Source organism: Lepus europaeus, chromosome 5 (assembly GCF_033115175.1).
Source record: "Lepus europaeus isolate LE1 chromosome 5, mLepTim1.pri, whole genome shotgun sequence".
Taxonomy (NCBI): domain Eukaryota; kingdom Metazoa; phylum Chordata; class Mammalia; order Lagomorpha; family Leporidae; genus Lepus; species Lepus europaeus.
The window spans coordinates 44,371,470-44,385,586 of record NC_084831.1 but is presented as its reverse complement, the minus strand read 5'-3'; the positions used below and the strand labels follow the sequence as shown (position 1 = coordinate 44,385,586).

Sequence of the window (14,117 nt, the reverse complement as noted above, 5' to 3'; positions counted from 1 at the left end):
CACAGCAGAGAGCTGGCCTGGAAGAGGGGCAACTGGGACAGGATCGGTGCCCTGACTGGGACTAGAACCCGGTGTGCCGGCACCGCAAGGGGGAGGATTAGCCTGTTAAGCCACGGCGCCGGCCTACTTTTTTTTTTTAAGATCTACTTATTGATTCATTTGAAAGACAGAGTCTCTCTCTCTCTCTCTCTCTCTCTCTCTCTCACACACACACACACACACACTTTTTATGTGCTGATTCACTGCGTAAATATATCAGCCCGGGCCATGCCAAAGTCGGGGCCAGGAATTCCATCCAGGTCTCTAATGTGAATGACAGGAATCCAAGTACTTGAGCCATTTTTCCCTGCCTTCCTAGGCCCATTAGCAGGCAACTGGGTTGGAAGTGAAGTAGCTGGGACTCAAAAGTGGCCCTCTAATGTGAGAGGCCAGTATTGCAAGCCAAGAGAGGAGGGCTTTTTGGTTTTTGTTTTAAAGACTTATTTATTTACTTGAAAGTCATAGAGAGAGAGGAAGAGAGAGATCTTCCATCTGCTGGTTCACTCCCCAAGTGGCCGCAATGGTCAGAGCTGAAGTCCAGCCAGGTGTTTCTTCCAGGTCTCCCATGTGGGCGCAGGGGTCCAAGCACTTGGGCCATCTTCCACTGCTTTCCCAGGCCATTAGCAGGGAGCTGTATCCCATGTGGGATGCGGGGTTAAGCCAGCCCCGTGAAGGGTGTTTAACCCACTCCACTGCAACACCTGCCCCTCAAATGTTTTTCTGCAAGGAAACAATCTTCTATTCTATTTTCCACAATTTTTGTGGCACCTTTGGAGTTGTGTACGCAAGGTTCACACAGCCCATTTAATCTTCACGCCACCCCAGGAGGCAGTCACGATTCTCCCTGGTTTACGGATAACATCAACTCAGACCTCACAGCGAAGCGGCGCTTCCCCCAACCCAGTCTCCGCGTCCCCAGCGGGCGCGCACAGCTGCTTCGGCCCATAGGTGGAGCGATCTGCGCAGGCCTCGCTCGTCGCGGGAACCGCGAGCCCGCGGCTTGGCGCCAGCTTCCCAACCTGCTGCGATGCTGCGTGCCCTGCCCCGCGCCCTGCGCGCTGCGCGCCCCTGGGCGTCCCTTCTGGCTCGCGGATGCGCCTCCGGCGATGCGGGCCCAGCCCCCGAGATCCAAGTGCGCGCCCTGGAGGGCCCAGACGAAGGTAAAAGCACGGAGCCCTGGCGCGTCTAGGAGCTGCTGGGACAATGCCGAACCGGACCTCGGGGCAGGGCGTGCGCGGGGCTAGCAGCGCGGCCGCCCCGGGCAGAGCGACGCCAGCGCGCCCGCTACACGCGGGAACACCAAGGCTCGGGGCCGCGGGCGGGTCGGGTCCAGCTCGCCTGGCACCCGGTATAGGCTCCTCTGGGCGCCCTGGGAAGAGCGGTGGTTGCCCGACTTGGCTGCTCGGGACTCCTGTGTCCATCTGGTGGCTCTGGGTACACTGTATGGAAGTGAGAGGAGTCGTTGCGGGGGTGGGGCCGCGCCCCCAGGCCCGGACGGTTACGGCGCCGGTCCCCCTCCCCCTCCCAGGGTCCTGGCAAAGCTCCTAGGGGCGGAGGCGGCAGAGCCAATGGCGCTGCGAGGGCCGAGACCTGCCGGGGCGGGGAGCGGAGGGTGGCAGGGGGAGGGCGCGCAGGTCCCGCGGCCGCTCCCAGGCCTGCGCCCCGCTGACCCCAGGGCAGAGTTCTGGGCACCTCTGCGCGTGGTGGTGGTGTTTTTGGACTGTGGCGGACTTCGGTGGCGCTGACCGCAATGCACCCTTCACTGAGCCCAATTCGCGTGACCTCACCGTTGCAAGCCCCTCCTCGGGTCTCTACGCTCTCCCCAGCCCCGTCCGGGTTCCCCTGATGCAGCCATCTTTCTTTCTTTCTCCCTCCCTCCCTTCCTTTCAAAGATTTATTTATTTATTTGAATGTCAGGTTACACAGAGAGAGAAGAGAGAGAGAGGGAGAGAAAGGTCTTCCTTCCGTTGGTTCACCCCCCCAAATGGCCGCTACGGCCGGAGCTGCGCCGATCCGAAGCCAGGAGCCAGGCACTTCCTCCTGGTCTCCATGGGGTGCAGGGCCCAAGCACTTGGGCCATCCTCCACTGCACTCCCTGGCCACAGCAGAGAGCTGGCCTGGAAGAGGGGCAACCGGGACAGGATCGGTGCCCCGACCGGGACTAGAACCTGGTGTGCCGGCGCCGCAAGGCAGAGGATTAGCCAAGTGAGCCGTGGCGCCGGCCAACACTGAGTTTTGAAGAGCTGTGTTGACATCTAAATCGTGACCCTTGCTTCCCACTGTTGCACGCGATTCCCTGTGTGCACCCACAGCTTCTGTTGGGCTGCCACAGCGCCATCACGTCACCTGGAAGAATTTCTGACCGGGTGGGGTTGCTGGGCCTCAGCGAATGTGCTTGGTTTACTGCCAAACTGGCATCAGTGCTTGCCTCTGGGTAGTTAGTGTGACTGTCCCCACAGGTTAGGACATTGTTACATGGGGTGGTCATTTGGTCCAGTGATTAAGATGGCCTGGGGCCCATGTTGCAGTACCTGGGTTCAAGTCCCAGCTCCATCTCCAGCTTTCTGCTAAAGCAGGTCCTGGCATGCAGCAGTGATGGCTCAGGTGGTTGGGTCCCTGCCACTCCGGTGGGAGACGTGGATCGAGTTCCCAGGTCCTGGCCCAGCCCCAGCCATTGTGAGCACTTGGATAGTGAACCAGCAAATGGAAGCTCTGTGTCTCTCAATTAAATAAATAATAATAATAATAAATATTTGAAGAAATTGAGGCACAGAGGGTTAAGCAGTGTGAACAAGGTCTGATTTCAAAATCTGGTTGCTCAGCCATTAGGTTATCACTGACTGTTCTAAAATTCAGTGACTCAAAACTCATCCATCAGTAAATGTAAACTTATCACAGCTCAAGAACGATGGGTTCACTTGCAGATACTCGAAGTCCTTTTATGGATCAGCAGATTAAGTCCCTGCCCTGGCCACAGGGCATCCAGGAGGGAGAAGTTCAGGGAGGGAGAAGCAGAGGAGGATACTCGCCCAGGAGAGGCCACAGCGTCCACCTGCCGCGGGCGCTGATGGCCCTGAGCGAGGCGCTGCTTTCCTGTTGTGCGGGAGGAAGAGCCTGGCTGGTCGGCTGTGCGGCCCTGGGCTCTGCCCGAACTGCTCCCAGCAGTTGGTGGGTCTTCCCTGGGCGTTGGAGGTTCCCCACCACAGCCTGATTCTCCCTTTTCTCTTCTACTCCTGAGCTCCTTTTAAGGTTTTCCGCCTGTTTTGCTCCAGCTGCACTGTCCCTTCCCCCCTGCCTACGTGACTTTTCCTGCGACTGCCCTGTGCGTGTCCCTGTATGTTCGTGTGTCTGGACTTGTGACACTAGAGGTGGCTATAGCTCTTTTAGAGTGAGGAGTGCTAGCTGGGTCTAGCTACTAGGTGAGCAGATTCTCTTCTGGGCCTCAGTTTCCCCTTCTGTTCGGTAGGGGATTGGCAAGCCAGTTGTTCTCCACACTACCTCCCAGTGGTTTCTGCTGCCTCCCCCACCACACTGTTACACACCACATAGCCGGTGATCCAGGCTGTCCAGGCTGAAATGCCTGGAGCACAGCTGCTCAGGAGGTTACCAGCCAGTGGCCTGAAGGGTCTGCTACCAACGGGAAGGGTATAGTGTGGAGTGCTGGCGCCAGTGTTGCCGGGACTGGGGCTGGATGAACAAGGAGCAGTGCGTGCTGGTGCAGACTCCGTGTGGCCTGATGAATCAGGGGAAGCCAAGGACACCCTCTCTGGGTCCCAGCTCGGAGCATGGACCTCGTATTTGCGTCCAGCAGTTACCCTGTGCATGACTTTCGTTCTGTCCGTCAGAAGTCCAGGCACAAGTTGCAGGAGCTGCTGGGATTGGGGCGCATCCCAGGCCTGACTGGGAGGAGCTCCTCCTCCAGACTTCGCTGTGGTTGAAAGAGTTCACCTCCTGCGGGCCGACCACTCAAGTCCTGTTTTCTTGCTGACAGTTGGCTGGTGCACCTTGCGGCTCCTAGAGGCTGCCCACACTTCCTCCCTTACGCCATGACCCCTCTGTGGTCTACCGGCCTCTCTAACAAGATGGAACCTTATGTGTACCACGGCCTGATCACAGAAGGAATAACTTCTCACCTTGGCCATGCAGCTGAGCGGGCGCCTGGCTGCATTCCGCTGCTGGGAAGTGGGTCACAGGCTCCACTCACTCCCCAGGGCTCCCCTCTGCCAGTAGAGGCCCCTTGCCTGCCTGTCCTTTTCTGAGTTCCCATCACAAACAGTGCTTGTTTAATGTCTGTCTTCTCCGCTCATCTGTAGGTTCTGTGAAGACAGGGAACAGGCTGCCTAGCACGTGTTAAACACATACATCTGCAAGTGAGCAATTAAAGAGATCCCTGATTTGCCATTCAGGAGCGTTGATGCTTAAAAGCTGGGTAGGGAATGGTGCTGACACAGCAGGTTAAACTGACACTTGCAGTGCCGACATCCCGTATCAGAGAGCCATTTCCAGTCCCTGCTGCTCCACATTTTTTTTTAAGATTTATTTATTTATTTGAAAGGCATAGTTAGAGAGAGAGAGAGAAGGAGAGAGGGAGAGAGATATCTTGCATCTGCTGGTTCACTTCTCAAGTGGCTACAATGGACCAAGACTGCCGGGCAAAAACCAGGAGCCTGGAACTCCATCTGGGTCTCCCTCGTGGGTGGCAGGGGCCTTGGGACTTGAGTCATCTTCCATTGCTTTCCCAGGCCATTAGCAGGGCGCTGGATTGAAAGTGGAGCAGCTGGGACTCAAACCAGCACTCATGAGGGAATGCTGGTGTCACAGGCAGTGGCTTAACCCTCTGCAACGTGATGCCAGCCCCTGCTGCCTCGATCCAGCATCCCTGCGAATGTGCCTGGGATGGCAGTGGAAGATGGCCCCAGCACTGCCAGCCATGTGGGAGGCCAGGATGGAGTGCCAGGCTCCTGACTTCACCCTGCCGAGCCCTGGCTGTTGTGGCCGTTTGTGGGGTGAACCAGTAGATGAATGATCTTTCTTGCTCTCTCTGCCTTTCAAATAAGTAGTTTTTTTTTTTTTTTTTTTTTTTTTTAATAAGCTGGATAGCAGGGTCTCCCATGGGCCAAGTGTTGCGGTGCAGTGGGTTAAGCTGCTGCTTGGGAGTCCTGCGCCCTCTATTGGAGTGCTGACTTGAGTCCTGGCACCTCTGCTTCCAACCCAGCTTCTGGCCAGTGCATTCTGAGGCAGCAGATGTTGCCTTAAGTGCTTGGGCCCCTGCCACTCATGTGGGAAACCTGGATGGAGTTCCAAGTTCCTGGTTTCGGCCTGGTCTGGACCTTGTGTGGTGGCCAATTGGGGAATGAACAAGCAGGTGGAAAATCACTTTTCCTGCTTTCCCTCCCTCGGTTGCTCTTTAAAAAAAAAATTTTTTTTTAAAAGGCGACTAAACGAGTACAGCAAGCTCTTGCAGTAATCTTGGCTGGTGCTGGGGAAAGAACACACAAGTAGGGCAAGGGCTCCTGCGTGCCAGAGAGGGCAAAATGGTGTGAGCAAGCCTCTGGAGTCAGCAGCTCACCGCTGGTGCCAGAGGGACATGTGGTTTACCCGAGTGTGCGCTCAGCAAACCCAGACTTCGAGAAACCCTACAGGGAAAGACAGGACCAGAGGGAGAATCTCGGAATTTTCGCAGGATTTTACAGGATACATCAGCATTTTAAAAATGAGCCAGTCAGGGCCAGGGTGTGGCCTGCCTCAAGCTGCTGCCTGCAGTGCCAGCATCCCATATAGGTGCTGGTTCAAGTCCCGGCTGCTCCAATTCTGATCCAGCTCCCTGCTAATGGCCTGAGAAAAGCAAAAAAGATGACCCAAGTGTTTGGGCCCCTGCCACCCACATGGGAGAGCCCAGATGGCCTAGCCCCAGCCATTGTGGCCATCTGGGGAATGAAGATCTCTTTCTCTGTAACTCTCTCAAATAATCTTTTTTTTTTTTTTTTTAAATGAGCAAGTCTAACCCATGTCTGTGCACATTCAGGTGATAAAGTTATATTAAGAAATACATGAAATCATTGAAATGAAGGTCAGGAGGGTTACTTTGGTGGGGTGGGGGAGAAAGGACCATGGCTGTGTCTGGGCACACGGTAGGGTTTCTGGGATGGTTGGTGCCTTCCCCCTTCTTAGTCCTGCTGTCTGTCAGCTGGAGGCAGGTGATGGGTTGTGAGTAGAACGGTGTTGCCGAGGGGGCTGTGGAATGAAAGGTGTGTCTGTGCCCGGCAATGGCGGGAGCAGGCAAGAGCCACAGGGGTGCTCCTTCTTGTTTCTCACCCACTTTGCCCCATGGGTCCTGAGCCCTTCTGCTTCTTGTGAGACAGAAAGGGCAAGGGTGACTTTCTCCATTTTGCAGTTCGGAAAACCAAGGCCTGAATGTGTGACTTGTCCCATGTTACACTGCGAATCAAGGGCAGAGGCTGCCCAGAACCCAGGCCTCCTGCCTGCAGCCCCCAGCCCGCTCACCCGAGGCTGCTCTGCCCCCTGCAGGCATCACCGAGATTCTGATGAACAGACCTCGTGCCCGCAACGCCCTGGGGCACGTCCTGGTCAGTGAGGTGAGACAGGAGGGCATGGGGGTGGGCCATGGGGTGGGCTGGGGACTGGGCTGGCAGGCTTCTGACCGGGTATTCCTGCAGCTGCTGCAAGCTCTGGCCCGGCTGCGGGAGGACCAGCGAGTGCGTGTCCTGCTCTTCAGAAGTGGAGTGAAGGGCGTCTTCTGTGCAGGTGGGTGCCCTCCTTGTCCCCAGCGCAGGGCACCAGCAGCCCTGGGGGTTAGGAGAGGCTTGAGTCTGTTCCAGCTCAGGGCGTGGTGTCCCACATGCAGATGTGAACTCTGAGAGGTAACATTGCTTGCCTGGGGTCACACAGCTAGTAAAAGGCAGTCCAGAATTCAGTTGGACCTTGGCCTCTCTGGCCCCCAATGCCAGTTCTTTCTGTTCCTTCATGCTTTGCTCTGACCCTCCACTGAGAAAACTGAGTTCACGGCACTCACAAGGCCAGTGGCCAAATGGGACCCACTGCCCCTTTAACCACCCAGAGGATGGCTGCTGTCACCAAAGCTTTCAGTGTGCCGGCATCACTTGCGCCTCACAGCAGGGTGATCACCATGAACTTGTCTTGAAGACAGAGTGGGAACATGCTCCAGACCCACAGAAAAGCAGGTGTCTGAGCAGACCCTCAAGGGCTGTCCACATTGAAGCACTTGTCAGAATCTCATTCCTTTTGGTGGCTGAGTAATATTCCACCGTACGCATTCCATGTTGGCCTACCTGTCTACCTGCTCATGGACACCTGGCTGTTTTCACCTTTTGGCTTCCCTGTGAACACTGGTGTCTGACATTTCCCTGGAGCCTGCGTGTGCTTGTTGGCTGTTTGTATCTTTTATGGAGAAATGTCTGTTCCAGCTCTTAGCCCGTTTTCAATCGGATTGCTTTGTTGTGGGGTTCTTTGTATATCCAGTGGCATTCCTTTACTGAATGTATGACTTGGGAGGATCGTCCCCCGTTCTGTGGGTTGTCTGGTACTCTCCATAGTGTTCCTCAGTGCACTGGAGCTTGTGTTTTTGATGAAGTCCAAGTTGCCTTTTGCTGCTGTTGCTGTGCTGCTCCCGTTGCCACACCCCCCTTCCTCCCCTGGCTTTCTTGACCAGTTCCTGGTGCTTTTCCTTCGCTGCCTGCTTGCCCTCAAGCCTCCTTTGCTGATCTTCTATCTGCCTGGGGTTCCACAATCGACCACCTTGCCAAGGGCTGGCCCCGACCCCTGGTCGCCTGCAGGTGCAGACCTGAAGGAGCGGGAGCAGATGAGCAACGCCGAGGTGGGGATCTTTGTGCAGCGACTGCGAGGGCTGATGGATGAGGTCGGTGAGTGGGGTAGAGCCTGCTGGGCCCCGCCCCTCCTGACCGAGCTCTACTGTTGGAGCTCTGAAGGGGAACACATGCTTCTCCCAGCGGGTGGGCACAAGGAATCCTAAGAGGGTCAGGGGGCACCTCTCACAGAGCACAAGCTCCCAGCTGACTCCCTGCTGTCAGGGTTCGAGCCTGGCCATTTCAGAGTCCAGTTCACCCGATGTGCTTCCCTGTCTTTTTGCCTAAGTAACCTTAGCTACCTCAAGTCACCCTTCCCAGCACTCTCCAGACTTCCTTTGATTGGAGTACTGATGCCCTTGGGTCATCACTGCCTGACTCCCTCAAAGCCACTGCCGGGAGGCCAGCGGGAGGGTGGGGCTGAGCAGGCACCCCCCCCCCCAGCCCATCCCCTAGCCCATCCCATCTTTCCCCGGGGGAAACCCAGTCAACCTGGCAGAGGTACCACCAGGTGAGGAGCCTCGAGGTGCTCTCCTCTGCCCAGCTTCAATCTCTCTCTTGTACTGAGCCCATCTTCATCTCCACAGCGGCCTTCCCGGCGCCCACCATTGCAGCTATGGACGGCTTTGCCTTGGGCGGAGGCCTGGAGCTTGCCCTGGCCTGTGACCTGCGAGTGGCAGGTACTGGGCTGGGGCTGAGGGGAGGGAAAGCCAGGCTAGGTCTCGGAGCCTTACATTGACCCCTGCTCTGGCCTTCCGGAAGCAGGGTAAGGGGCACAGTGGTTTCAGGCAGAAGCTGCTTGCTCCCTGGCCCAGGACTGCTATAGTAGCCGTCACCTGTCACAGGCTGCTTCCCTGGTCCCTGCAGTGACTGCCAACAGGACGGCCAAGTGCATGGAGAGGTAACACCAAGCAGGACAAAGGTCCATGTCCAATCCGCCACGTGCATGTATCCAGCTCAGATCCCCACCCCCTCCCCAGCCGCCCATGTTTTGACCAAAGGTGAGCCAAGGGGGTGATGAGTCACTGGGCACAGCTCATCGCCAGTGTATCCGGGCAGGAACTTTGTTCTTTAGTTCCCTGGCACTGGCTGAGGTCTGAGCAGCTGAGCCTGTTTTGCAGAGTGGAGGGGATGAGAAGCTAATTGATAACCTTTCCACGGCTGACTTGGTGAGGACAGCCCTTCTTGAGGCTACCATGGTGCCACCTGGCACGCTCGCTGCAAAACGCCTCAGCACAAAGGTCATCTCGTCTACACAGTGCGTGTCAGGAAGGGGGAACTGACCAGGTGGCCAGGTCAGGTCATAGCCGCAGGCCGCCCAGGTTTCGGCAAGGACAGGGTGCAGAACCCTTGCGAGCCACTCCCATCAGCCCGCTCCCCGGGGTTGTAATGGCCTGTGCTGGGAAGATCTGGAGGACTTGGCCAGGAACTTCCCAGAAGTGGAACTTGGGAGGACGCAGGCTGAAACGCCATAATCCTGGCAGGAGCAGGAGTCACGGACGCTGTCAGCCAGGCCAGAGCTATGGGTACAGGAGACCCAGGATCCATCAATGCACCAATAGTGTCAGGCATTTTCTAGAACGGCTGCCTTGTTCCCAGACCCTTACCTCACCTGAGTCTTAGCAGCTGTCTGAAGCAGGCAGGAGAGGGCCAGTCACCTTCTTCCCACCTTACAGGATCAGGAAGGAGCAGCAGAGGTGATGGGAGGTGGGCCTCCAGCAAGAGGAGGCTGAGGGCAGGGGGAGCGCAGAGGCGGGCGTCTTTTCTCCTGGGCACTGCCCTGCAGGAAGGGCTGGGGAGGCAGCTTCACTCTATCCTGTTTCCGCAGCTTCCACGGCCGTCATGGGGCTGATCGAGACTACCCGAGGGCTGCTCCCAGGGGCAGGTAACTCACCCGCAGCACCGGCTCTGCTCCACCTGCCACTCCCGCTGTGTTCCTTTGGCTGTGTCCTGGGCCCCATCCTAACGCACGCTGCTCCTCTGAGTTCCCACTTCTCACCCTGCTTCCCCAACCCCTGCCCCTCCATCCTGCAGGAGGAACTCAGAGGCTGCCACGCTGCCTGGGCGTGGCCCTGGCCAAGGAGCTTATCTTCACTGGCCGGCGGCTAAGCGGGGTCCAGGCCCACACGCTCGGGCTGGTAAATCACGCCGTGGCCCAGAACGAGGAGGGTGACGCCGCCTACCAGCGAGCCCGGGCACTGGCCCAGGAGATCCTGCCCCAGGTGAGCTCACTGCCCGTGCCATCCGAGGAGACAGACCCAGAGAGGTCAAGTGACTTGCCCATGGGGTCACAAGAAGTCACCACAACATCAGAAGAAAACAACACTGGTGTTTTGCACAACACAGAATATAAACCCTGGCATTTAATTTTTAAGAGTGCCAAATAGGTACCAAATTAAAAAAATATGTAATGCGTTTCAAATATAAAAATTTACAACATGCCATAAAACAGTTAAAATATAAGCCTATAAAATGTTAGCTACAACATTAGCAGAAACTACTCGAACAAGACAATTACCTTATTTAGAAAAAAATCCCTGTTCTACTCTTTTTAGGTTTTGTTCTTTCATACAAAAGGAAAAGGAATCTCAAGATGCAGATTTCTAAAAACTTAGCGAGCTTTAAAGTGCCCGTGGAAAAGGAGCATTCTCTTTAATCCCACTAGCCTATGAACTCTGTGAAGCCCTCTTGCACACGGAAACAATGGTATTAGCACGGTTGTAGCTCTCTGTACCACATCAGCCATCAGAACCATTACCCTAGCCACCAACCCCACAGGGGCCCTTGCAGCAATGGCTCTGGGTGCTCCGGGGCGGAGGTGGCTGCCATCTAGTGGCCACACCATCCAACCCAGCCGGCATCTTAACACTCAAGTTTCCTCCTACAGTGGTCAGTGTGCAGTGTCCTCTGAATAGTACATTTGGCTGTTTATTTGAACATCAAAAGGATGGAACATTTTGTGGCCACAGTACGTCTTGCTGTTCTCATTTCCAAATCACATGAAATTATCAGTTATATTTCTGATCATTCTCTTGAAAGGTCAGTTTCTTGACTGGATAGTTACCTAAATACATAGCCCTGACACACAAATCACACGGAACAGAGGAACGAGAAGCTCACATGGCAAAGATCCAAAGTGAGGCGACCAGCCATCTTAGTTTACCTGTGGCTATCCCAGTTTTAAAAGTCAAAGTCCTAGGTTTCTGTAGTCATTGAGTTACATATTCACGACACAGGACAGATGGTAACCCAAGTAGCCCTCTATTCCCCAGTCCCTCTCCCTAGAGGTGACCATTGTCAACAGTGTACACCTCCCTCCTGGAATTTCCATAGCATACAAAAAATAAGATCATTCACATGTACCCACATACTTAAATAACTGTCCTCCTTTTACTGATGGTTTAGGACAGGTAACACACCCCCAAAGGCTAATGCAGTTCCAACAGAAATTTTAAGCACAAAGTTAAATGTGCACAGTGAAGAATCACAGCAGGGAAGAATATAACATATGTCACATGTCCCAGGCATGCGCACCAACACATTCCAGCATTCGCACTAGTGTGCACCTTGCCATTCCCACACTGGAGATTCCTGCATCCGAGCACATCACTGATTGGACCATTGTTTGGACACCATTGTTTGGACCTGCATACTTTTTATGCGTGGTATGGATAAGCCATCATTAGTTAGCCAGTACCCAAAACCACGAAACTCGATGTAGTTTTTTTCCTACTGCAGAATACCAATAAATGACCGTACTTCTGGAAGTGTGTCTGTAGGGTTGATGCCTGCATGGAGTATCAGTGGGGGGTGCATCTAATGCTTTGCTGGCTTTTCCCAAATAACTTCCTGAGGCACTGTCCCAATTTCCTCCGTCCATAATGCAAACAACCCTCATCTTCATGCTAATCAGTGTTGAAGAGGGGCACTGAGCCTGTTTTGATTTCCATTTCTCCAGACTGGAGTGGGCATACTTCATGTCTACATTTTCTTGTGAAAATGTTTTCAGACCTTTGTTTCCCTTTACAGACACTTTGTTGGGAATGTTTCTCTAATTCATTCACACTTTTACTAAATCAAAGAAATTTTTCCAATAAGAATTAGAAAAACTTTTTCTCAGTTTCTGACTTTTGTATCATGGGGTATTTTTCTGTCTGAAGTTACTCATTTTTGTTTAGCTAGACTTTATTTATGGCTTCAATGCTGACTTTAAAATTGCCTTTTTCTGACAGTCTTATTTACATACAATTAACACAGTATGAGGGCCTGGCCCGCAGATGGGCCTGGGGGCGGATCCTGCAGCTGTTGTGGCAGGAGCAAAAGCATCCAGCCCTGGGATTTCCTAACCGAAACCTGCAGCGGAGGCGGACATCTGCTGGGTTGAGGGAGTAGAGGAAGGGGCAGTAACGGAGGCTCTCCGGTGACCGGGAGTCAAATCCAAGCTTAAACATAGCCAAGTGTCTCACTTCCTGGAACCTCAACTTCACATTTGTAAAACAGGAGGTTAGCAGCACCATTAGGTGACATTGAGGGCAGGAAAGCCCTCAAAAAAAAAAGCACACATTGGAAGGATGGGCTGATTGACAAGAGCCCCCAGAGAGTCATGTTTGGGAAGGTCAAGGGTCAGAGAGTCCAGCTTCCTTCATTTTAAGAAAGGAACCTTAACTTAGAGGCAGAGCATGGACTGCAACACAAGACAGCTCACTACAACAGCCTGCACGAGACCCAGACCTCTGCCTCCCCATCTAAAACACTTGGACCTCTGTAGTTCCACTGATGCCCTGCTCAGACTTATCTCTTCTCCCTAGGCCCCCATCGCTGTGCGGCTGGGCAAAGTTGCCATTGACCGAGGAATAGAGGTGAGGGGGTTTTAGGTTGGGACTTGGGTCCACTGAAGCGTCGTGAGCAGGATACAGATTGTTAAGGCTCATGTAGACAGCCCAGGTGACAAGAACTCAGGGACTGGATTCTCCTGACATCCTCCTTACGTGTACTTTCACTCACAGGTGGACATCGCATCAGGGATGGCCATTGAAGGGATCTGCTACGCCCAGGTAAGGGGCGGCTGCCAGGATGTGCGTGCTTGTGAGTGGCTGGGCCAGAGCAGGGAGCCTTGTGGCCCCAGTTCCAGAAGTTCCTCCCAACTCCCTCCTCATCACCTGGAGTGATTGCTGGGCCCCACACTGCTTCTGAGGCGGCTTCCTCAACCAGCTAACGGTGGCGTGCCCAAGCGCAGGCCTGTGACAAAGAGGAGGAATAGTGTCTGCCGCCCCAGGCTGGCGTTGGGATATCGGGGCCTTCGTTACAGCCTGTAGGATGTGTTCAGTGGAGGTGCTGCACACCTGGGGCTGACCAATTCAGCCCTGCCCCTGACCCTGCAGAACACACTCATCTCCAAGTTGACAAACACCCAAAATACTCCTACGCAGGGAGTCCTGGCACTCACACAGCCTGGTGTGAACCAGCTGTGCACACGGGATCAGAGCCTAAGCTTGCTCCCCTACTGAGCAGCCTCCTCTCAGGTTGCTGCCATGGGAGGCATTGAGTTTGCTGGAGACATGGAAGCAGAGTGCACACAGACACCAATGGTGTGGGCCACGGAACCTCCAGAGTCCAAGACAAGGGAAAACACTTGGGCCACAGCCTTATCATGGGCTGGGCAAACTTGGGCAGCAGTTTAGGCCTCTGGCAGTGCTCCCCCAAACTAGTGTTTCATGCGTCCTTGCAGAATATTCCAACGCGGGACCGGCTGGAGGGCATGGCAGCCTTCAGGGAGAAGCGGCCCCCCAGGTTTGTTGGCAAGTGACCCTGAAGCACTGGCATGGTGGATATGTGCCTTCCGGAGCAGGGCCCAGAGGAAAGTTTGCAATGGGACTGCCGCCTCATCTCGAGGACAGCAATGGACAGAAAAGACGGACACCAAGGTGCTGACCACATCACTTCACTGCTGCCTTCCTTACTGACAATCACTGGGTTGGGGTGTGCTTTGGAAACCAGCCAGCCCCCTCCTCGGATGATGGACCAATAATTAACCCGGGTCCCTGCGTGGCTTTGCATCGTTGGCTCTCAGGTGCCTCAGTTGTCAGGGGCTCTGGACAACAGAGATCATAAATAAATCATGGTGTTGGTTTGTGTGTGTGTCAGGAATCACTACAGATCCATAAGTGCTCTGGGCCTCAGCTTCGTCTCCTGTAACAGGAAACTATTAATAAATGTTTTGTGATTGTTCACTTA

At 54.6% G+C, this 14,117-nt stretch overlaps 1 protein-coding gene across 3 annotated transcripts; it reads left to right on the top strand.

Moving 5' to 3' along the window:
* Positions 1 to 954: 954 nt before the first annotated feature.
* On the top strand, positions 955 to 14,117 carry ECHDC2 (enoyl-CoA hydratase domain containing 2). Of its 3 annotated transcripts, none has more exons than XM_062191348.1 (10): positions 958 to 1,199; positions 6,568 to 6,635; positions 6,717 to 6,804; positions 7,854 to 7,940; positions 8,471 to 8,563; positions 9,712 to 9,768; positions 9,918 to 10,105; positions 12,692 to 12,742; positions 12,890 to 12,937; positions 13,612 to 14,117. In XM_062191348.1, the coding sequence occupies exons 1-10, from the start codon at positions 1,067 to 1,069 to the stop codon at positions 13,687 to 13,689; spliced, it is 891 nt and encodes a 296-aa protein (XP_062047332.1). In that variant the 5' UTR covers positions 958 to 1,066; the 3' UTR covers positions 13,690 to 14,117. The 3 variants fall into 3 exon arrangements, with proteins under 3 accessions (XP_062047334.1, XP_062047332.1, XP_062047335.1); XM_062191351.1 differs by having other exon boundaries at positions 1,109 to 1,199; positions 6,434 to 6,635; XM_062191350.1 differs by lacking the exon at positions 12,692 to 12,742 and having other exon boundaries at positions 955 to 1,199.

What these genes read in the sequence shown, in the direction of transcription:
- ECHDC2 (XM_062191348.1), top strand. Translation starts at nt 1,067, where the DNA reads ATGCTGCGTGCCCTGCCCCGCGCCCTGCGCGCTGCGCGCCCCTGGGCG. An exon ending in CCTGGAGGGCCCAGACGAAG is followed by an intron (nt 1,200 to 6,567) that starts GTAAAAGCACGG and finishes TGCCCCCTGCAG; the next exon opens with GCATCACCGAGATTCTGATG. An exon ending in AAGGGATCTGCTACGCCCAG is followed by an intron (nt 12,938 to 13,611) that starts GTAAGGGGCGGC and finishes GCGTCCTTGCAG; the next exon opens with AATATTCCAACGCGGGACCG.